General features: G+C 50.6%; 1 protein-coding gene across 6 annotated transcripts in view; it reads left to right on the top strand.

Annotated features, from left to right (window-relative positions):
* ARFIP2 (ARF interacting protein 2) overlaps positions 1–23,716 on the top strand; it is a 53,271-nt gene that overhangs the window by 4,524 nt on the left and 25,031 nt on the right. For 5 of the 6 annotated variants that reach the window (XM_075010388.1, XM_075010658.1, XM_075010739.1 and 2 more), the window contains 4 exons: positions 2,299–2,407; positions 4,961–5,076; positions 5,382–5,603; positions 6,493–6,650. In XM_075010388.1, the coding sequence (XP_074866489.1) occupies positions 2,299–2,407; positions 4,961–5,076; positions 5,382–5,603; positions 6,493–6,650 (605 nt within the window). Of the gene's footprint in view, positions 1–159; positions 321–2,298; positions 2,408–4,960; positions 5,077–5,381; positions 5,604–6,492; positions 6,651–23,716 lie in introns of all 6 variants that reach the window. The other variant, XM_075010809.1, reaches the window with a different exon arrangement.

Here is a 23,716-nt window from a genome sequence, read left to right on the forward strand (position 1 = left end):
GAGGAGGAAGGGCAGGGAGGGTTTCACCCAGCCCCTCAGGGTGTCCCTGGCAATAGCAGCAGTCCTGTAAGCACTCCGGAGCAGGATGCCTGTGTAATAGGATGGGGTTTCTGGGCGCGACTGGAGAAATCCATACAGGTACCTTTGCTTAAAATCCAGGCCACTTACAGCCCCAGGCTGGAATTTCCTTCTCACTGAGGCAGATCCAACCAGCCACCACAGCACCTCTGCCAGCCCCACTGGCCAGCCAGAAGCCACACAAGCAAACCCACAGACTTCTCAGCTGATCTGTCAGCCAGACTAACAACGCCCAACTTAAGGTGAGAGGCTGTTAAGCCTGTTTCACCGAACACCACACAGATTCTTCCAGACCCCGCTCAATATATACTTGGATCTTACCCAGCCAACACGCTCACCAATTCTTTAGATTTAAATATCTAAAGATTTATTGGTTTGAAAAAAAAACAGGGTTAGAGAGAGGAATTGTTAAAGCAATACTTTACATGCGTCAGTTACAGCTGTTGATGCAGACCGATGACGTTATATGCTAATTCTTGAAAGTCTCTGAAAATCCACCCCATAACGGATAAGATTCCAGGTGACATGGTCTTAGTTACTGGAGATCTGGCAAGCTGGAGCCAGCATGCTGGAATATGGATCCTTGGAACTGGAACAGAAGCAAAGACAGGATCAAAAACCAAAATGAATGCTGCTAGGCCCTACTTAGTTTTCTCCTGTAGGGAGAAAAAGCCCTTTCTTCTTCCCATTCGGCACTGCAGAGGCCAGATCACCTGACTCAGGTAGGCTGTTGGGGCACTCTCTCATTGGTTGTTGAGCTTGCCAGCACACCATAGTCCATATACATAATATACGGAAGGATGTCTGGGCATCTGATTTCCATCACATTGTTTAGCCCAAAGTCACCTGACCAAGTTGGGCTACTGTGGCCTGTTGCCATTGGATACCTTCCAGGAGAGAAGTCCCACGTTGCTGGAATGTGTTTCAGCTGTCTGAGCCTTTGTTGATGGTCCATTCATCCTGTTGGCTTGGGAATCCACCTCCCATTTTGAAACTTCACACTGAGACATTTCTGTACAGCTGCAGAGCTAAGAGCTGTAACTCCGCCTACAAGCACAGTGCAGACGTGTGAGTAGCACGTGTAGATTCAGGGCATCCTCTGCTTTCACTGGACACAACATGTTTTCCATGTCCAGTATAAGATCCGGTCGTGTGACAGCCTGCCAGTCTGTCGGGGCTCTGCTCAGCCCTGTGCTGAAGGAAGTCCAGGGCTGTTGAGAAGCGAAGGGAATTCTTCGTCTCAGTTGCGAGAGAGCGGCCCACCCTCAGCCATTCTGTGCAGAGGACTGATTTGGGGAACCATCCCAGATGGGGCTCTCCGCAGATGCCTATGTGAACCTGATCCAGGGCGGGGATGCCGCAAGCCAGGTCTGAGCCCATCTGGCACTAGTCCCTGGGCACAGCTCCCTCCAAGGCTGGATCTTTGCACCAGCAACCCATCTCTCTCTGTGGCTTCCTGCCACTCAACCAGCATGGCCTAGGCCAGTGGGAGACTGGTACTGGCCGCAGCAGGGTGCTCCCTGGAAGTGCTCGCAGCAGTCCAGCTGCCTTTGGCACTGGGGCAATGGCTAAGCTGTTCCCTGTTCTGGCTCCCAAAGCATTGGGTGGCACCTGAAAGCATCTCTTGCCATTGGAAGGCATTCTCCCAGCCAGCTTTTCGCTGTCATCACCAGGTGGGGGCTCTTCCAGCCTCTCAGCTCATTGCATTCCAGCTGCCTGTCCTGCTGGTGATTGTTGGCTGTCTTCGGAGGAGATGAGCTTTCATTGCTCTGGGACAGTTTGAGCCAGTTTGTCAATGCCCTGGCCCCCAGATGACACCCACTCCTATGTGTCTGCTGTGCTGGCCTTTTAGTGGAAGTAGGGAGGGAAGCTGAGACATGCAGGGCTTTTATGGGAACATCATAGAAAATTTCCCCCCATCTCCCTCTGTTGGCTGGTGGAGCTTGCCCCCCCCCGCCCCCGGCTTGCCCTGCATCGGCTAGTGGAGCTGGGTCCCCCACCATCCTGCGTTGGCTGGTGGAGCTGGGTCCCTCCCTACCCCCACTTGCCTTCCGTCGGCTGGGGGAGCTGGGTCCCTCCCCCCTGCCCTGCATCGGCTGGTGGAGCTGGGGTGTTGTGGGAGGCAGGACCAGGCTGGCCCCAGGGGCTGGCTCCCAGGTGCAGGGTATCCAAGCCCAGGGCCGCCCCCAGATCCCAGCACAGTGCTCTTGCACGTTACAGGACCTGCAGCAAGTGATGGTTTCGGGGCCCAACCTGAATGAGACCAGCATTGTGTCGGGGGGCTACGGAGGCACCGCTGAGGGGATCATTCCCACCAGCACTGTCAAAGGTAAGATGCCGCAGGTCGCGATCCCTGCCAGTCCTCTTGGGGTGTACCTGAGGCTGGGCAGTGCTGACTGCAGCCTGGCAGGCAAAGGGCTTGGTAGGGCAAGGGGAGGGGCCCTCCAGGGCAGTGGTGTAAGCAGGGGCAGCTGCAGTCCCTGCTCTGCTTGGCTCCGAGCTATATGCCCAGCATACGCTGTGGCAGGAGTGCTGGAGGCCAGGTGTATGCTGGGGGGCTGGCTGTGCAGGGGGCCCCATGAGGGGTCCCACACTGCAACCCTGTTGTGTGGTTCTGCCTCGGGCCTGCAGTGCAATATAATGCGTCCTTCCCACGGCTGTAGCTTTTCTGCACCCAAGGTTTTACCTCCTTGGGGCTTCGCTAATGGGCTGATGTGGGACCCTGCTCAGCAGCGGTCTGGCCTGGGGGGCTGCTAAGGCACCTGCTTGGCACCACGCTGGGTATTGGGGAGGCTTGCACCCTAATGCTCCATGGCCTGAGATGCCGCTGGTCAGAGTGAAAGGCAGGATCTCTCTGCCCATCCTCCAGGGGGGCTGCTGCGGGTCCCTGCAGCTAGGCTACTGGAGGAGCATCAGAGGCGGCAGGGCTGCGGAGCCCTTGTGGGGCACCTTGAGTGCTGGTGTCAGAAGTGGGATATGAGCACTTGCTCAATGAAAACCCCTGACTGGCATGGAGAGAGCTGTCCCTGGCTGGGTCAGGCACCCAGTGATCCAACGGACAGCCAGGCAATGCCGGCGGGCCACCCGCAGGTGCTCTCTGCACAGCCCCACCCCGACTCCCCTCGGACCTCTGGGAGGAGTGGCTGGTGTCCTGCCCCCCTCCACAACCTCCCCCCACGGCCCCATGGCAAGAGTAGCTGGTGTCCTCTCATGCACATGCACAGATTCCCCCCAGGGCCCCTGGGAGGGGGCAAGAGCCTGCAGAGTCATGTTCAGGTGTCCAGTATCAGAGGGGTCGCCAGGTTAGTCTGTATCTTCGAGAACAACCACAAGTTCTGTGGCACCTTATAGACTAACGGCTACTTTGGACCATAACCTTTCATAGGCACAGACCCACCTCATCAGGTGTAGGAGTGTCATGAGTTATGCCACGAGTTAAGTCAGATGCATCTGATGAAGCGGGTCTGTGCCCACGAAAGCTTATGCTCCAAAACGTCTGTTAGTCTATAAGGTGCCACAGGACTTGTGGTGGTTCTGGTGTCCGTCACACCCGAGATCTCTGCAGGGTTCAGTGTCCAGAGGCAGCTGCCTGGCCATGAGTATCCCCAGCCTGGCCTCTGTTGGGCCCCACCGCATAGGGAAAGCCCGGAAGAGGACTTGGCAGTTACTCTATGGCTCTCGCTGCCATGGGATGCTCCTGAGGCCAAGGCCTGAGCAGGTTCCAAGCTGGCCTGAGCGTTCTGGGGGGAGCGCAGGGAAGCGCAGCTCTTGCCGCAGAGGAAATCCATCCCCTTCCAGGGGCAGGTCCCTGCTGCTTCTTCTGAGCCCTGTGCAGTGTGAAGTTGCTGGGCCTGGGTCTGGTCACTGCAGCGCTGCCACCAGGACATCTCTGCCCAATGGTCGGTCACAACAAGGCCAAGGCTGGAAGGAGCAGCTGAATCTGGGAGGTCCCAGGCCATCAGACTACGGTCAGCTGGCTCAGGCTGGCCCCCTCATTGTCACCTCACTTCATCTCCTGCCCTGCCTTGCCTGGCCCAGCCCCTCCACTTCCAGGCTCCTTGTCACATCTTGTGCAGCCCCAGGACCGGGCATCTTACCCAGTGAATCTGCTGCCAGCCGGCTCACTAGTCAGGCAGATGTGTCAGCAGGTATCTGCCATGTTCCGTGAGGCACAGTGTCCTGCTCCCTGCCTCTCTGCCCAGGAACTCCATGCCCAGCTCTGAAGGCCCCTTCCAGTCTTTGCAGGGGAGTCTGTTCTCTCCCAGAGGATTGGTCCTGCTGCCAGCCCTGGGGAGCTGTGCCCTGCCCTGCAGTGGGACAGGATCAAGCTTTCAGGGGGGCTCACGCTGCAGGGCAGCCTGGTGGGGAACAGGTAGAGGTACCATGTGGCCTGACAGTGGCTCTGGCCCCTGCGTATCCTGCTCCAGGTGTTGTCCTGGCCCTGCCACTGCTCGTGTGCAGGGCCACCCTGCCTGGCTGCAAGGGCCCGGCCGGGGCGTGCACAGTGCTTGCTGACTCCAGAAGCCACAACCAAATACTGCAGCTTGCGCTGGGGCCGGTGGCAGGGCGGGGTGCTCTCCAGTCACCCAGAGCATCACTGTTTGCAGCCTTTTGGCCCAGCCGAAGCCAGGAAGCACACGTCTCCCTGAGGCCCCTGACTCACGCAGCTGGGGCTTTTGGCACATCCAGTGGCGTGTGGCTAGGGGAGGGGGCAGTGCAGCTGGGTGCTCAGTCCAGCCATGGAGAGTGAGGACTGCGGTCTGTCGCAGGAGGACATCTGCTGTCCCCAAAGACAGTAGCCTCCGGTGGCATGTTCCCCTACATCCCAGCCCTGGGGGAAGCAATGTGGAGCCTGACTGCCCTGTCCCGCCCTGTGTTGTAGGCTCCGGGCTGCACCAGCCTCACCCCAGTCCCACAGCCATGGGGGACGAGGCCGCCCGAGGCATTGCTGGGGAGAAGTTTGATATTGTCAAGAAATGGGGCATCAACACGTACAAGGTGAGATTCCATCTCAGCTGGCTGGGGGGCCTTTGGGGCAGGGGGGCTGCCTGAGGGGGTGGTTGTCCTGTGGGAGTTGTGGGGGATGGGCTGCACTCAGAAGCAGGTGTGGTTTGCCTGGGAGCCGTGGGGGGACTGCCTGTCCTGTGGGAGTTGGGGACAGGGCTGCCCTATGGGGCAGGGAGGGGCTGTAGTGCAAACTGTGTGAACGTCCTTCCAATAACCCAGTGTGGGCTATAAGGCTGCCAGGTGGGAGCCCCTCTCGGGTCCCTGGCCACCCGCCTGTGACTTGCCCCCTCCTGCAGTGCACCAAGCAGCTGATCTCGGAGCGCTTCGGCCGGGGCTCACGCACCGTGGACCTGGAGCTGGAGACGCAGATCGAGCTGCTGCGCGACACCAAGCGGAAGTACGAGTGTGTGCTGCAGCTGGCACGGGCACTCACCCACCACTTCTACAGCCTGGTGCAGACCCAGCACGCCCTGGGCGATGCCTTCTCTGACCTGAGCCAGAAATCCCCCGAGCTGCAGGTACCCCTGGGCTGGTGTCACCAAAGGAGCGGGGGCTGCAGGGGGAGGGGGAGTCACTGGGCCCCTGTGTATCCTGGCCCTGCCACGGCTTGTCTGGAGGGGCCTGGCTGGGGCGTGCACAGTGCCAGCTGACTCCGGAAGCCATGACCACATACTGCAGCTCTGATGGGACTCTCAGCCAGCAGAGAGAACAGGTTCATTGGGCTGTGTAGAACAGATTTGTCAGAAGAGGAGCCAAAAGCCAACAGTATAATCTGTTCTAGGTCGGGGGGACCCCGGGTCAAGGCGCTGTTCCTCTCTCTCCCTCCCCAGCTACTGGTCCCACCCCGCAGCCAGGCCCATCCTCTGGCCCCTGTCTTTCTGCCTCACCATACGTTTCCCCAGGCTCAGGGTACAAAGGGCATTGGCCACTGTGTGTAGGGGAGGTTGGAGCGGCTTCCCTCAGTGGGAGTCGCACCCAAAATTTCTATCACCATCTAGGTATTGGTGTGGTGCCTGGGGAAACTGAGGCACACACGGGGTTACTATAGGACTGTAGAAATCATGTGCAACATAGCAAGGTGAAGGAAGCCCCCTCAGTTTGTCACACCTGGCACCCACAGTATCAGGCCCTGCTAAGCAGGCAGTGGCACCTACGGGGCAGCGTCTGGAATAAGCCGAACACTGGTGGGCACTTGCCACCAGCAACAATATGGCCAATGGCCTGGGCCCTCAGCCTCGCCTGTGGTGCGAATGTGATCTGACAGCCCTGCTGTGCAGTAGGGATTGCGGTAGTGCCATGTAAGGCCAGGGAAGGAGCCTGGGCTGGCAGCCTTGATCCTTGCTTGTGTGGGTGCCGTCTTTCATGTGGGATGCAGGCAGGCCCTGACCTACCCCGTCCCCACCCCAGGAGGAGTTTGGCTGTAATGCAGAGACACAGAAGCTGCTGTGTAAGAATGGAGAGACCCTGCTTGGGGCCGTTAACTTCTTCGTGTCCAGCATCAACACTCTGGTGAACAAGACCATGGAGGACACGCTCATGACAGTCAAGCAGTATGAGACGGCCAGGTGAGGGGTCAGGGGCCTGGGCATTTGGGCACTAGAGGCTGGCCCAGCATGGGGATGATGAGTTAAGGGTCCCTGCACTTTAGAGGCCGGTCTGGTGCTGATGGCGGCATGGGAGGGTGGGGTGCTGGTCCAGCAAAGCATGGGGAGTGGTGCGTTATGTGTCCCTGTGCTCAGGTGGGGGCCAGGGGTCCCAGGCTGCTGGGGCACTAGATCTCGCACTGCCTAGCAAGCTTTAATAAAGGGGCATCTGGGGACACTGCTGAGTGTGTCAGTTCAGGGCCAGTGGTTTAGAGACAGGGCTGTTTGTAGCCTGAACCTGTGGGTTCGCCCATAAAAGGCACCGAACCAGGTACAGAGAGCACTTCCGTTCAGTCACCAGCCTGCAAGATGCCACACAAGCAGGTCCTCAGACACTCCTGTGCCACCACCAGGACCTCTTCTTGGACAGATGAGAGGTTATGAAAACCAAACTCACCAAATCTAGTGTTTATAGTCAAGCCCTTAGATCCAACCACATCTCCTCCAGTCCTATTGCCAGGGACCAAAAACTTCAAGATCTCTAACAGGCATTTGGAAAACTTAACAGAACGCTACTGGTCATCATCTGTTGTCCCCAGCTCAAATCCCTGCAGTGCATTAGAACAACCTACCCTGGAACACAATACTAAACTCTCAAAGGCTCTGGGTGAGAGACTTGTCCTTTCCTACAGGCAATCACCTCACCTCAGAAAACTTCTCACTAGCAACCACACACTACGCCCCAGAAATGCCAGTCCTGGAACTTTTCCTTGCAACAAACCCCATTGCCAGCTATGTCCACGGTGGAGACACCATCACTGGATCTAACCATGTCAGTTACACAGTCAGGGGCTCATATTCCTGTACTTCCACCAATGTGATATATGCCATCATGGGCCAGCAGTGCCCCTCTGCTATCTCTATTGGACAGACTGGGTAATCTCTTCACCAAGGGATGAGTGGACGTAAATCAGGCATTAGAAATCTGAATACATATAAACCTGTCAGTGAGCATTTCCTTGGAACAGGCCTTAGCATTTAAGACTTGAAAGCCTGCATTCTAAACCAGAGACTTGAGCACCTGATTCCAAAGGGGGCATCTGAATTGGAGTTCAGTCTCAAGTTTAATACTTTTCACCTTGGATTGAACAAACATATCAGTTACTTCACACATTACAAGGACAGCTTCCCCACCCATTATTCATAGTAATCCCAGGCAGCCCGTTTAACTTAATAGACGCTTGCAGAAACTTCCCCTTCCCCTCCACTGCTGTGCTGTCTAGCTGATTCATCAGCTTTTATTTCATTTTTATCTATCTTTTTGTTAAATTCTCTTCATCTCAGTCATCAGAATTTTCCAGCTCTGTCCCACAAAATCTCATCACCTAATACATTATCTTGTTAGTCTTTGAGGTGTTACAGGACTGCTTGTTTACTTCATGAGGATACCAACTAACATGGCTACCTCTCGGAGACAAATCCAATGTGGCTCTGATCCCAGAGGACCAGCTGTATTCCCACATCTGTATATAACTCAAATCTTACCTAGAAAAGCAAGCAGCAGCCAAGTGTTTAGAATCTAACATATAAAGGGTTATAGAAAGAAAGAGGGAGGGAGGGAAGGAAGGAAACAAAAGATGAGAGTTAAAATTATTACAGGAACCAAATACCCACATCAGTTATGAAGTAGTTGTTGCGGGCTGGCAGCGGAGCGGGAACAAACTCTTGACTCAAGTCTCTGGATTACATCTCCTGTTACGATGGGTCATCAGTCCTTTGTTTAGGGTTTGTTTGTAGCAAAAGTCCAGAGGAGAGAGGCCAGATTGAAGGTAAGATATGACCACGTTGAGGAACTGCCATTGTTCTCTATGGAAAAGTACAGCTACGGAATGTTGGGCAGTAACATGAGCAAGTCATCTCTCCATGTGTGACTCAGTTCTTCCCATGTGGACTCCATTGCTCCCAGGCTAGTCTGAACATTCCCAGGAAGGCCCATAGAGTGTGGACTGGCACCTCTCATGGCCCATTGTCAGTAGAGTACTTTTTTCACTTCACTAGTATCCCTTGGCCAAGCCTCCTGTTGAGGTCTCCTAGAAGCGGACATTTGAAATACAAGTACAGAGCCAGTACTCACAATTTTCACCAAAATGGTACATACATGAGAGCAGGCTAAACAGATTCAGTGAAACCTCAGCTGCTCATTGACATAGCGCAGTCCACTAACGTCACACCCCTCAAAGCGAAGCTGATGCAGGAAGAGTTGAGACAAACATCTCTGAGTGCACCCCAGGGCCATCTTGGTCCGGATTCTGTATGACTACAGGTTCTAAGCCCAGGTTAGAATATCAGTGTATGACTGGAAGAGATTATGGAAAGTATGTTTTGTCTAAAACAGTCTTTACTATTGTAAGGGTCATGATGGAAGCAGCAGTACTGTTGAATCTTTTCACAACCGGAAGGTTAAACGTAATTAGGCCAGTTGTGGGTTGGATCTGCTGTTGCAGCATGGTTACTATGACAGCCCACCCGGCTGGCCACACAAGCAGGTTACATGCACAAGATGCCCATAGCACTTACTGCGAATGTGCAGCCAGCTGGCTCCTTGGTTCTTCCGTGATGGCTGCAGACTTCGGTCACAGCAGAGCAGCTCCCTCACACATACTTGACTTAAACAATTTACCTGATCATTTAAAAGACACAAAAAGGAAGAAGGAAGGAGAAGAAAACAAAAAAGGGAAGAGGGACAAGCCAGAGACACAGCTTTTCTCAAGCAGCTTTAGCCACTTCACAGCAGAGCCTGACCTAGTCAGTTTCATTTTGGCATGCCTGGCTTTCCAGGCTTCAAGAAGTGTTTAACCCGACCTCCTAGCATTCATGCGCTGGACAGGTCTGAGATCTCAGGGAGTGATAACTATGGTGATTGCACAAAGGGAGCTGAACGATTGCATTCTCCATTACCACCGCAGTTCTCTCCCTCCTCCTCTTCTGACTACATCTTTCAATACTTGTTGGGTATCAGAGGGCTAGCCATGTTAGTCTGTATCCACAAAAACAACAAGAAGTCCTGTGGCACCTTATAGATTAACAGCAAATTTGGTGCATAAGCTTTTGTGGGCAAAGATCCACTTCGTCAGATGCATCACCTGTTGGGTGTTTCAAGACCTCTTCAGGAAGGTCTCAGGTAAACTGGAGATATCCTTCTTGACTCTTGCAGATACAGAATACAGGTTAACTAATATTCTGCATTCGCCCACACACAATAGAGTGGCAATACTGATTAATGAAACCCTTTTGGGCCCAGCCAAGCTTCTATGGAACACCCTAGTCTCCATTCCACCTATGTCTAAGAGGCTGGATCGAAAATATTATGTGGCTTCTAAAGGTGCTGAATTTCTCTTTTTCCCACCCATTCTCCAACTCACTAAAAGTTGAAACCTCAAATCAGAGGGGTAGGCAGCAGAATTCCAGATTTACCCAAGCAGATAAAGAATGGAAGAGGCTGGATGCTATGGGAAAGAAGTCCTACTCATCTGCCAGCCTGCAATTCTGCATCACCAATTAGGTGGTGTAGCTTGCAAAATACCAACACTACATTTTTGACCAACTTCATACTTTTATTGAGCTTATACCAAATTATAAGAGATCAGTACGAAGCCCTCATAGGAGAAGACTCTCTCATTTTAAGAACATCTCTCCAGTCAACCCTGCATGCAGCAAACACCATCACTTAATTGCTAGCATCAGCAGTTGTCATGAGGCAGATATTCTGGCTACAGCTGTCGGGGTTCCCCAGGAATCATAGAATTCGAGGACTGGAAGGGACCTTGAGAGGTCATCGAGTCCAGTCCGCTGCCCCAATGGCAAGACCAAGTACTTTCTAGATCATCCCTGATAGATATTTATCTAACCTGTTCTTAAAGATCTCCAGAGACGGAGATTCCACAACCTCCCTAGCCAATTTATTCCAGTGTTTGACCACCCTGACAGTTAGGAACTTTTTCCTAAAGTCTAACATAAACCTCCCTTGCTGCAGTTTAAGCCCATTGCTTCTTGTTAGATCCTCAGAGGCCGAGAGGAACAAGTTTTCTCCCACCTACTTTTGACACCCTTTCAGATACCTGAAAACCACTATCTTGTCCACCCTTAGTCTTTTTTTTTTTCCAAACTAAACAAGTCCAATTATTTCAGCCTTTCTTCATAGGTCATGTTCTATAGACCTCTGATCATTCTTGTTGCTCTTTTCTGGACCCTTTCCAATTTCTCCACATCTTTCCTGAAATGCAGCACCCAGAACTGGACACAATACTCCAGCTGAAGCCTAACCAGCGCAGAACAGAGTGAAAGAATGACTCCTCCTGTCTTCTTCACAACACACCCGTTAGTGCATCCCAGGATCATGCTTGGTTTTATTGCAACACTCATATTTAACTTATGTTCCACTATAACCCCTAGATCCCTTTCTGCCATACTCCTTCCAAGACAGTTGCTTCCCATTCTGGATGTGTGAAACTGATTGTTCTTTCCTACGTGGAGCACTTTGCATTTGTCTTTATTAAACTTCATCCTGTTTACCTGAGACCATTTCTCCAATTTGTCCAGATAATTTTGAATTTTGACCCTATCCTCCAAACCAGTTGCAACCCCTCCTAGCTTGGTATCATCTGCAAACTTAATAAGCATACTTTCTATGCCAATATCTAAATAATTGATGAAGTTATTGATCAGAACTGGTCCCAAAAGAGACCCTTGCAGAACCCCACTTTTTATACCATTCCAGCAGGATTGAGGACCATTAAGAACTACTCTTTTGAGTACGGTTATCCAGCCAGTTTTGCACCCGCCTTATAGTAGCCTCATCTGAGTTATATTTGCCTACTTTATTGATAAGAATATCATGCGAGGCCATATCAAATGCTTTACTCAAGTCCAGGTATACCACATCTACCATTTCTCCCTTTCCATAAGGCTCGTTATCCTATCAAAGAAAGCTGTCGGATTAGTTTGACATGATTTGTTCTTTGGAAATTCATGCTGGCTGTTCCCTATCAGTTTACCACCTTCCAGGTGTTCGCAGATAATTTCTTTAATTACTTGTTCCATTATCTTTCCTGGCACAGAAATTAAACTGACCAGTCTGTAGTTTCCTGTGTTGTTCTTATTCCCCTTTTTAAAAATGGGCACTATATTTGCCTATTTCCGTAGAATCATAGAACAATAGAGCTGGAAGAGACCTAAAGAAGCCATCAAGTCCAGCCCCCTGCCCTAGGCAGGACCAAACCCATCAGATCAGCCCAGCCAGGGCTTTGTCCAGGTGAGACTTAAACACCTCCAGGGATAGAGACTCCACTGCTTCCCTGGGTAGACCATTCCAATGCTTCACCGACCTCCTAGTGAAAAAGATTTTCCTAATGTTCAACCTGGACCTTTCCAACTGCAACTTGAGATCATTGTTCCATGTTCTGCCGTCCGTGACCACTGTGAACAGCCTCTCTCCAGCCTCTTTGCAACCTCCCTTCAGTAAGTTAAAGGCTGTTATCAAGTCCTCGCTCAGTCTTCTCTTCTGCAGACTAAGCAGTCCCAATTCCCTCAACCTTTCTTCATAGGTCATATGCTCCAGCCCCCAATTTTATTTTGGTCGCCCTCCACTGGACCCTCTCTAGTGAATCCACATCCTTCCTATAATTGGGGGCCCAGAACTGGACACAGTACTCCAGATGCGGCCTCACCAAAGCCGAATAAAGAGGAATACTCACTTCTCTGGATCTACTGGCAATGCTCCTCTTGATGCAACCTAATATGCCATTAGCTTTCTTGGCTAGAATGGCACACTGTTGACTCATGTCCAGCTTCCCATCCACTACAACTCCCAGGTCCTTTTCTGCAGAACTACTACTGAGCCAGTCAGACCCCAGCCTGTAACAATCCTTGGGATTCTTCCAGCCCAAGTGCAGGACTCTGCACTTGTCCTTATTTAACCTCATCAGGTTTCTTGCAGCCCAGTCTTCCAATTTGTCTAAGTCAGTCTGGACCCTGTCCCTACCCTTCAGCGTATGTACCTCTCCCCCCTAGCTTAGTGTCATCTGCAAACGTGCTGAGGGTGCAATCCAATCCCTCATCCAGGTCATTGATAAATATGCTGAGCAGAACATGACCCAGAACCGAACCTTGGGAGACTCCACTAGAAACCGACCGCCATCTCGACGTCGAGCCGTTGGTCACTGCCCTCTGGGCCCGACCTTCCAGCCAGCTTTATATCCATCTTACCGTCCATTTATCCAATCCACATTCCTTTAATTTGCTGACAAGAATATTGTGGGAGACTGTATCAAAAGCTTTGCTAAAGTCAAGGTAAATCACATCCATTGATTTTTCCCCTGTCCACAGAGCCAGTTATCTCATCGTAGAAACTAATCAGATTGGTCAGGCATGACTTGCCCTTCGTGAATCCATGCTTGACTATTCCTGATCACTTTCCCCTCCTCCAAGTGCCTCAAAATGACTGCCTTGAGGAGCCCCTCCATGATTTTTCCAGGGACTGATATAAGACTGACCGGCCTTTAGTTCCTTGGATCATCCTTCTTCCCTTCTTTAAAGATGGGCACTACATTTGCCTTTTTCCAGTCATCTGGGATCTCTCCTGATCTCCACGACTTTTCAAAGATAACAGCCAAGGTCTCATCAATGACATACACCAACTCCCTCAGAACCCTAGGATGAATTAGGTCCGGGCCCATGGATTTAAGTACATTTAGCTTTTTTAGATCGCTCCTAACCTATTCTTTCCCCACCAAAGGCTGTCCACCTTCATCCCACAATGCATCACTTATCGCATTAGTCCGGGAGCTGTCCTTGTCCGTGACGACAGAAGCAAAGAAAACATTAAGTCCTTCAGCTTTCCCTACCTCATCTGTCACTGGGTTACCTCCCTCATCAAGTCGGGGCCCCACACCCTCTCTGATCACCTTCTTCTTGCTAACATGCCTGTAGAAACTTTTCTTGTTATCCTTCAGATTCCTCGCGGGTCGCAATTTCAGTTGCGCTTTCTCCATCCTGATAACTGCCCTGCATTCTCGAGTAATACCTATATCCCTCCAAGTTCCCACTTTTTGTAAGCTCCCTTTTTGTGCCGAAGTTTTCCAAGGATTTCCTCAGTAAGCCAGTCTGGTCTCCTACCACATTTACTTCTCTTGCTGCGCATCGGGACGGTTTCTTTCTGTGCCTTCAATGGGGCTTCCTTAAAATACTGCCAGTTTTCCTGGACTCCTTTTCCCTTCATGGTAGCATCCCAGGGGATTCTGCCCATCAGGTTCCTGAAGGAGTCAAAGTCTGCTTTTCTGAAGTCCAAGGTGTGTAATTTACTTCTCTCTTTCCTTCCTTTCTTCAGGATACTGAAGTCTACCATCTCATGATCACTGGGTTCCAGGTTGTCACCCACCTCAACCTTCCCTATTAGTTCCTCAGTGTTTGTAAGCAGCAGGTTGAGCTGCGCACGACCTCTGGTTGGGTCCTTCAGCACTTGTACCAAGACGTGATCCCCAGCATTCTCCAGAAACTTCCTGGACTGCTTATATACCGCCGTATTGGTCTCCCAATAGATGTCAGGGTAATTAAAGTCCCCCATGATAACGAGAGCCTGCGAAATTTCTCTCAGTTGTCCAAAAAAAGGCTCATCTACTTCATCATGCTGATTTGGCAGCCTGTAGCAGACACCAACCACCACATCTCCAGTGCTGCCTACACCACAAAGCTTGACCCATAGATTCTCAACAGGCTTTTCTCCCTCTATGTACTGGAGTTCCAAGCAATCATACTGCTCTCTTACATGCAGTGCAACTCCTCCACCTTTTCTCCCTTGCCTGTTCTTCCTGAACAGTTTATACCCTTTCATGGCAGCGCACCAGTCATGCGAGTCATCCCACCATGTCTCTGTTATTCCAATCAAGTCATAGTTCTTGGACTGAGCCCGGGCTTCTAATTCCTCCTGCTTGTTACCCAGGCTTCTGGCATTGGTGTACAAACACTTTAGATAACTAGTTGATCTCCCTGCCCTCACTACTCGAACCAAGGGTCCATTTTTGTTGTACATTCCTCTTTGCATTTCTTTCCGGCCTCCAAGTTCCTTTCTGCCCACAGGGTTTCTGTCACCTTCCCCCAGCAATCCTAGTTGAAAGCTCTCCTCACTAAGTTTGCAAGTCTACTTGTGAACATGCTCCTTCCTGTCTTGGTTAGGTGGACCCCATCTCTTCCCAATAATCCTTGTGCCTGGAACAGCGTCCCATAATTGAAGAATCCAAAGCCCTCTCTCCAATACCACCTGCGTAACCATGCATTTACTTCCTCAATTCGATGGTCCCTACCTAGCCTTTTCCCTTCAACAGGAAGGATAGATGAGAGCACCACTTGCGCTCCAAATTGACCCTTCTTCCCAGCACCACATAATCCTCAGTAATCCACTCAAGGTCATTCTTGGCCGTATCGTTAGTTCCCACATGCAAAAGTAGGAAGGGGTAGTATTCTGAAGGCTTGAGCAGTTTTGTAAGGCTCTCAGTCACATCCTGAATTCGAGCTCCCGGTGAACAGCACACCTCGCAAGATTCCAGGTCTAGTTGGCAGATGGATGGTTCAGTCCCTCTTTGTGGAGGGAGTCCCCAGCCACCACCATCTGTCTTTTCCTTATGGGTGTGGTGGTCATTGAACCCTCACCCCTAGGACTACACATCCCATGTCTTGCAGTAGAAGCAGTTCCCTTGTGATTTTTTTCCCTGTGAGGCTCCTTCCAAAGCATTCACCACCGCAGAACCGGTGGAGAGAGCCTGAAACCAATTACTTATGTCTATGTCGATGAGGGACTCGTGTACTGGCCTTTTTCTTGTAGAAATTACATGCTGCTAGTTCTGCGCTTCATCCCTTACCACCCTCTCCGGTTCTTCCGCCTGCCGTGCTTGCAAGATTAAACGCTCCCTTCTGTCAAGGAAATCTTCATCTTCCCTGATTGAGCGTAGGGTCGACACTTGAGCCTCCAGTCCCCTAATTTTTTCTTCTAAAATGGAGACCAGCTTGCACTTTGTGCAACAAAATCCCTTCTTTCCTCGGGGAGGAAGACAAACATGGCGCTTCCCAAGCAGGTAACAGCAGCAGACCTGTCACTATCCGTGCCTGCCATCTTAAGAGTCCTGTATTTGCTTTCCTTTACCTGGAGAACTCCCTGTCTAACTCCCTGTTTGCAAGCTCCTGTTTGAATCTCTCCTGTCTCACATGATTTTCTAGAGATGATAGCTGATGGCTCAGATACCTCCTCCATCAGCTCCTTGAGTATTCTAGGATGCATTTCATCAGGTCCTGGTGACTTGTAGACATCTAACCTTTCTAAAGCTGCGTCTACACGTGCATGCTACTTCGAAGTAGCGGCACTAACTTCGAAATAGCGCCCGTCACGTCTACACGCGTCGGGCGATATTTCGAAGTTGAAATCGACGTTAGGCGGCGAGACGTCGAAGTCGCTAACCCCATGAGGGGATGGGAATAGCGCCCTACTTCGACGTTCAACATCGAAGTAGGGACGTGTAGACGATCCGCGTCCCGCAACATCGAAATAGCGGGGTCCTCCATGGCGGCCATCAGCTGGGGGGTTGAGAGATACTCTCTCTCCAGCCCTTGCGGGGCTCTGTGGTCACCGTGGGCAGCAGCCCTTAGCCCAGGGCTTCTGGCTGCTGCTGCTGCAGCTGGGGGTCCGTGCTGCATATACAGGGTCTGCAACTAGTTGTTGGCTCTGTGTATCTTGCACTGTTTAATGAAAGTGTGTCTGGGAGGGGCCCTTTAAGGGAGCGACTTGCTGTTGAGTCTGCCCCGTGACCCTGTCTGCAGCTGTGCCTGGCTCCCTTATTTCGATGTGTGCTACTTTGGCGTGTAGACGTTCCCTCGCTGTGCCTATTTCGATGTTGGGCTGAGCAACGTCGAAGTTGAACATCGACGTTGCCAGCCCTGGAGGATGTGTAGACGTTATTCATCGAAATAGCCTATTTCGATGTCGCAACATCGAAATAAGCTATTTCGAATTTGGGTGCACGTGTAGACGTAGCCTAAGTGATTTTTCACTCGTTCTTTTTTTATTTTATCTTCTGAACCTTCCCGTTTCCCACTAGCATTCAGTATATTAGGCATTCCTTCTTCAGACGTCTCCAGTGAAGACCGAAACAAAGAAGTAATTAAGCATCTCTGCCATGTCCAAGTTTCCCGTTACTGTTTCTCCCTCCTCACTGAGCAGTGGGCCTACCCTGTCCTTGGTCTTCCTCTTGCTTTTAATGTATTTATAAAAAGTCGTCTTGTTTCCCTTTATGCCTGTAACTAATTTGAGCTGCTTTTGTGCCTTTGCCTTTCTAATTTTGCCCCTGCATTCCTGTGTTGTTTGTCTATATTCATCCTTTGTAGTTTGTCCTAGTTTCCATTTTTTATATTATTTCCTTTTTTATTTTGAGTTCACACACGAGCTGGTGAAGCCAAGGTGGTCTTTTGCCATATTTTCTATCTTTCCTACACGGCGGAGTAGTTTGCTTTTGGGCTCTTAATAATGTCCCTTTGAAAAACTGCCAACTCTCCTCCGTTGTTTTTCCCCTCAGTCTTGCTTGTCAGGGGACCTTACTACCAGCTCTCTGAGTTTACCGAAATCCACCTTTCTGAAATCCATTGTCTCTGTTTTGCTGTTCTCCCTTCTACCTTTCCTTAAAAGTATGAACTCTATGATTTCATGATCACTTTTGCCCAAGCTGCCTTCCACTTTCAGATTCCGAATCAGTTCCCACCTATTTGTTAAAATCAAATCTAGGACAGCTTCGCCCCAGTAGTTTTTCAACCTTGTGAAATAAAAAGTTGTCTCCAATGCAGTCCAAGAACTTATTGGATAGTCTGTGTGTCAGTGTGTTAGTTTTCCGACATATATCTGGATAGTTGAAGACCCCCATCACCACCAAATCCTGGGCCCTGAATGATTTTGTTCATTCTTTAAAAACCGTCTCATCCACTGCTTCCATCTGGGTAGGTGGCTTATAGTAGACTCCTATCAGGACATCACCCTTGTTTTATTTCCCTTTTAGCTTACCCCAGAGACTCTCGGCACATCTGTTTCCTATGTCCATCTCCACCTCAGTCCAAGTGTGTACATTTTTAATATATAAGGCAACACCTCCCCACTTTCTTCCCTGTCTATCCTTCCTAAGCAGGCTGAACCCTTCAATACCAACATTCCAATCATGTGTATTATCCCACCAAGTTTCTGTGATGCCAGAAATGTCATAGTTATATTTATTTATTAGCACTTCCTGCTTATTATCCACACTTCTTGCATTTGTATATAAGCATCTAAGATATTGATTTGATCTTATCTCCCAGTTTTGCCCTGAGCGTCCTTTTTTCTCTGCCATTATAGCCCATGCTCCCTCCCATTTCCAACCCATCCCCCAGGTCTCCATCTTGTCTACTTACCTGCAGGCTTTGCTCCCTTGTCCCCATCAAACCTAGTTTAAAGCCCTCCTCACTAGGTTATCCAGGCTGTGTCCAAATAGGGTCTTTCCTCTCCTCGAAAGGTGAATACCATCTCTACCTATCAGTCCTTCCTGGAGTAGAATCCTGTAGTTGAGGAAGCCAAAGCCCTCCGGGCGACACCATTTACGCAGCCAGGCATTCACGTCCAGAATGCACCTGTCTGCCAGGGCCCCTACCTTTGACAGGAAGGATTGAAGAGAATACCACCTGTGCCCCAAACTCCTTCACCCTTACCGGAGAGCCCTGCAGTCACTCTTGATCCGCTCAGTGTCACACCTGGCAGTATTGTTAGTGCCCACATGGATGAGTACCATAGGGTAGTCCTCAGAGGGCCTCATAATCCTTGACAACACCTCCATAACGTCTCGGATACGGGCCCCCGGCAGGCAGCATACCTCCGGAGGTGAAGTGTCAGGGTGACAGATGTGCACCTCCATCCGCCTCAGAAGAGAATCACCAACCAGCACCACTCTACGTTTCCTCCTCACAGTGGTGGCAGCAGACTTCCTAGCCGTGGGGGTACGAGGCTTCTCCTCTGCTGTATGGGGTGATTCATTGTCTCCTGTATCAAGTACAGCATAACAGTTTCCTGGTACCACGGTGGGAGGGTTGGGAGCAGGGGTGGAGGACTGCCTGCTGCCAGAAGTAACCAGCTGCCAGTGTCCACCCTGAGCCATCTCCTCCTCCACCAGTGGTGTGTCAGCAGTCCTGTGTACTGGGACAGCTACCTCCAGCTGTCTCCACATGAGTAGTGTCCAGGAATAGTTCATGTGTTTGGATACTCCTCAGCCTAGCCACCTGCTGCCTGAGAGATTCCACCAGCAGGCACCTTTCACACTGGATGGTCCTCCCAGCCTGGATATCAGTGAGTGGGAATTGCAAGCCACAGTCCCTGCAAGGACACACCAGAATCTGGGTAGAAGCATCCATGGTCAGGCAGTCTGTCTGGCTACAGGCACAGGTGGAGGGGACAGTAGTAGTGCTGGCACAGGTGTTGCGGGTCTTCCTAACCATCGTAGGCCTCCGTCTGTCAAACTCCCTCTTAAACCGCCCTGTCTGCAGCTCCTGCCCACTTCGCTCCCCTGGTCGCTCTGCCTCTGGCTTATGAAAACCTGCTGGCCTAGGTCAGGCGTTACCCCTTGTTAGTCACACTGGGGAAGTCTGATCCTGAAACTGATAAAGGTGGTCAAGGGAACAAAGGGCATGAACTCAGTCCCACCTGCCAGAGAAAGTGAAACTGAAATCACCCACCTGAAATCAGAATCACAATTCAAACAGTCAAGCACACTCACTCACCCCAAAAGCTAGTACTCTCACCCAGTAGCTTCCTCAGTGGTGGGATCGCTTGCTCTCCCTCTTAAACTCCCCTGTCTGCAGCCCCCTGTCTGCTTCCACTGTTGAGGACCTGCCTTTGGAAATGTCCCATCTGTTTGTGGGGAACACAAACACCACACTTCATTCCCTCAAGGACTCAAGGGTCACCTTGCATACCTTCGGCATCCAAACGATTTCTATGAGATGTAAGCCAAGCGAACAGTTCAGTTGCAGGTATAAGCCGTCACCATTCAATAACAGACGTTACCAATGATTGTGGACTTCCCACCAACTTGCACACCATCTGCAGCTTGAGGCTAGCAACATTCTACCTTGCATGACGAGCCATCGCCACCACCAAGTGGGCCTTAAAGATTGTACACACTGGCTCTGTCATCCTGTTCATCTCCAAACCCCAACCCTGTCCCTTTTCAGGGACCCCCTCATGAGTGTGGTTGTGTATGAAGCGCAACGTCTTCTACAGCTGGGAGCCATAGAGGAAGTGCCCACCGAGCACAGGGGAAGGGGCTTCTACTCATACTGTTTCCTCACGCAGAAGAAAATGGGACTGGAGACCCATTTTAGACCTCAGAAAACTGAACCTGTATGTACTCTGTCAAAGATTCAAGATGGTAACCCTAGCCACGATCATCCCTGCACTACAGGAGGGGGATTGGCTGTCCAGTCTTTACCTGCAAGATGCTTATTTTCATGTCACCATCCCCACATCACACGGACAGTTCTCAGATGCGTGGTAGTGGAACAATACTTCTCATACAGCGTGCTGTCCTTTGGCCTCAGCAGGGCACCAAGAGTCTTCTCAAAGGTCCTGGCAGTGGTCACCGCACATCTAAGGACCAAGGGATTAACCATCTTTCCCTACCTCGGCCATTGTCTAATGAGGGGCCACTCCCTAAGCTCAGAACCAAGCACTGGTCTGCTGCAGTGGAAAGAGAGAAGCTGCAAGTCTAGAGACAGAAAGCTCTGAGGAGCTGAAAGATGTGTCACTGCACAGCCAAAGTGACTATGTAACATACCTACAACGTGGAAACTATTCTAAGTCATAGGTAGTCTACTCACATGGACCTAACTTTGTCTTCCCTCCCTCTGATTTTACACTGTGTTTGAGACCTCAGAAGGTCAAAAACTTTACTTGGCTCTGTTAAGACATATTGTAGCAGTGAAAATGTCCTTCCACCACCAGGTAGACAGATATTCTGTGTTTGCTCAATGGCTGGATGCATAGATTTCTTAAGGGCGCTGAGAATCTCTTCTCACTTGTCACACCACCCTCTCCAGCCTGGGATGTTAACTTTGTTCTCGGGGCTTTGACTAGACCTCCCTTGGAGTCTGTTCTCTCTCACATGTCTGTGAAGACACATGTACAAGAGATGACCTATTTGTACCTGGCATCTCCTCAACTAGGTATGTAAGAGAAATAGCAGCCCTGTTGTCACGCTTGCCATTCATGGCCCTTTTTAAGACCACATCTCAAGTTTCCCACCACTATCTGCATTTCCAGGTAAATGAACAGACCCATCTCCTAGTTCTTCCCACAAGAGCTTTGTGACAGCAGGGAGATGATTTTGCATATGCTCCATATTAGACAATCACTGGCATTGTACTCGCACAGGACTAAGAACGGTAGGAAATCCCCTCAGCACAGAATGATTTCCAAGGTACGATATTGGCTGAAACACTGTCGAAACGGGTCTCTGATTGCATTAATCATGATTAGAGAGGGCACAGCATGTTCCCCTCCTGGGTCGACGTGCTCTCCGTGAGGTCTGTTTCTACCTTGTTGCGTTCCTTAGATGTTCCTATCTCCGCTCTCTGTAGGATAGTCCTTAGACCTCTGCCCACACACTCACGGAACATTAGGGCTACGTCTACACGTGCACCCAACATCGAAATAGCTTATTTCGATGTTGCGACATCGAAATAGGCTATTTCGACGAATAACGTCTACACGTCCTCCAGGGCTGGCAACGTCGATGTTCAACTTCGACGTTGCGCAGCCCGACATCGAAATAGGCGCAGCGAGGGAACGTCTACACGCCAAAGTAGCACACATCGAAATAAGGGAGCCAGGCACAGCTGCAGACAGGGTCACGGGGCGGACTCAACAGCAAGTCGCTCCCTTAAAGGGCCCCTCCCAGACACACTTTCATTAAACAGTGCAAGATACACAGAGCCAACAACTAGTTGCAGACCCTGTATATGCAGCACGGACCCCCAGCTGCAGCAGCAGCAGCCAGAAGCCCTGGGCTAAGGGCTGCTGCCCACGGTGACCACAGAGCCCCGCAAGGGCTGGAGAGAGAGTATCTCTCAACCCCCCAGCTGATGGCCGCCATGGAGGACCCCGCTATTTCGATGTTGCGGGACGCGGATCGTCTACACGTCCCTACTTCGATGTTGAACGTCGAAGTAGGGCGCTATTCCCATCCCCTCATGGGGTTAGCGACTTCGACGTCTCGCCGCCTAACGTCGATTTCAACTTCGAAATAGCGCCCAACACGTGTAGACGTGACGGGCGCTATTTCGAAGTTACTGCCGCTACTTCGAAGTAGCGTGCACGTGTAGACGCAGCCTAGGTGATCAAAGAACATTTGGCTCCCAATGCCCTCTTTGACTCCACAGTACTCTAGGTAGTACGACTCCACTCTGAAGTCCCACCCTCCAGTGTTGAGTGCTGCTTGGGAGTCACTGACAGTGGAAGAAGAAGAGGAAGTTACTCGCCTTGTGCAGTAACGATGGTTCTCTGAGGTGTGTGTCCCTGTGTTTTGCAGTCCTCCATTGGGCTCTGCAGTGGAGAAGGAAGCAAGGGGCTGTCACCCATGGAGTGCTACATAGCCTGGAGGCAGCCCACGTGGCAGGGAGAGCACACGTCTGGGCTCAATGAACGCTACTGCCAAAAATCTACACTTAGATGCTTGGGGCGCACATGCACTCACAGTGGAGAACTCCTAGGGGGGTGTATCACAAAGAGCCATTGTTACTGCACAAGGTGAATAACTTCTTGTTCTGCTCTGCACACTCAGCTACCAAGTCTGTCCTCTGAATTGGAGACATGCAGCATTCACTTACTGAATCAAGCTGCTTTGTCTTCCAAGCACACTGCCTAAGCACAGCCATTTGGTCATCACAGGGCAGTTCAGATTCCATGAGAGTCTCCACTTTATCTGAAATGAGTCTCAGTCCCCCTCAAACCACTTCAGAACTGTTCACGTGGGATCTTTCCAAATCAACATCTGTCATTTTTCACAGAAAAATCTTGGCCATTAGGAATTGAAATAAGCCTCTCTACAAATAAGCTATCTTCTCCAGACATATTTCTCTTAATTTCTTGCAACCAAATCACTTGCACTCCTTTCAGTGACAGAAAACTGTTTGGACAAATCACAAGGAACCTCTTCTGTAGGAGCTTTGAGCATCAATTCACCTTCATTGGGCTCTGAGGAAGCATAGCTCTGCTGAGCCACAACCACCACCTCCTCATTTTCTTGTACACCCACAACCATCTTTGGCCCCTCAGGTACAGTTTTAGACCACCCCATTTCATACAAACAAGTGAATGGTTAGAGGCTCTCTCCTGCCCTTTGCTACTTTCCTTGCTGGTTCCAGAAAGGTTCACAGGCTCAGCACACACAAGGGCAGCACTGGTTTCCTCCTTGGTATTTGTTTCCACGCTCTCAGCGGGGAGCACAAACAAATAAGAACGGCCACACTAGGTCAGACCCAAGGCCCATCTAGCCCAATATCCTGTCTTCTGACAGAGGCCAATGCCAGGCACCCCACAGGGAGTGAACAGAACAGATAATCACCAAAGCAATCCCTCTCCTGACATCCATGTCCATACCCATCCTGGCCAATAGTTATGGATGGACCAACCTCCATGAATTTATCTAGTTCTGTTTTGAACCCTGTTAGTCTTGATTTTCACAGCATCCTGTAGCAAGGAGTTCCACAGGCTGAGCATGTGCTGTGTTAAGAAAAACTTCCTGTTAGTTTTAAATCTGCTACCCATTAATTTCATTTGTTGACTCCTAGTTCTTTTGTTATGGGAGCAAGTAAATAACTTTTCCTTATTCACTTTTTCCACACCAATCATGATTTTATACATTGCTGTCATATCCCCCCTTAGTCTCCTTTTTCCGAAGATGAAAAGTCCGTCTTTTCAATCTTTCTTCATATGG

This window comes from Carettochelys insculpta, chromosome 1 (genome assembly GCF_033958435.1).
Source record: "Carettochelys insculpta isolate YL-2023 chromosome 1, ASM3395843v1, whole genome shotgun sequence".
Taxonomy (NCBI): Eukaryota; Metazoa; Chordata; order Testudines; family Carettochelyidae; genus Carettochelys; species Carettochelys insculpta.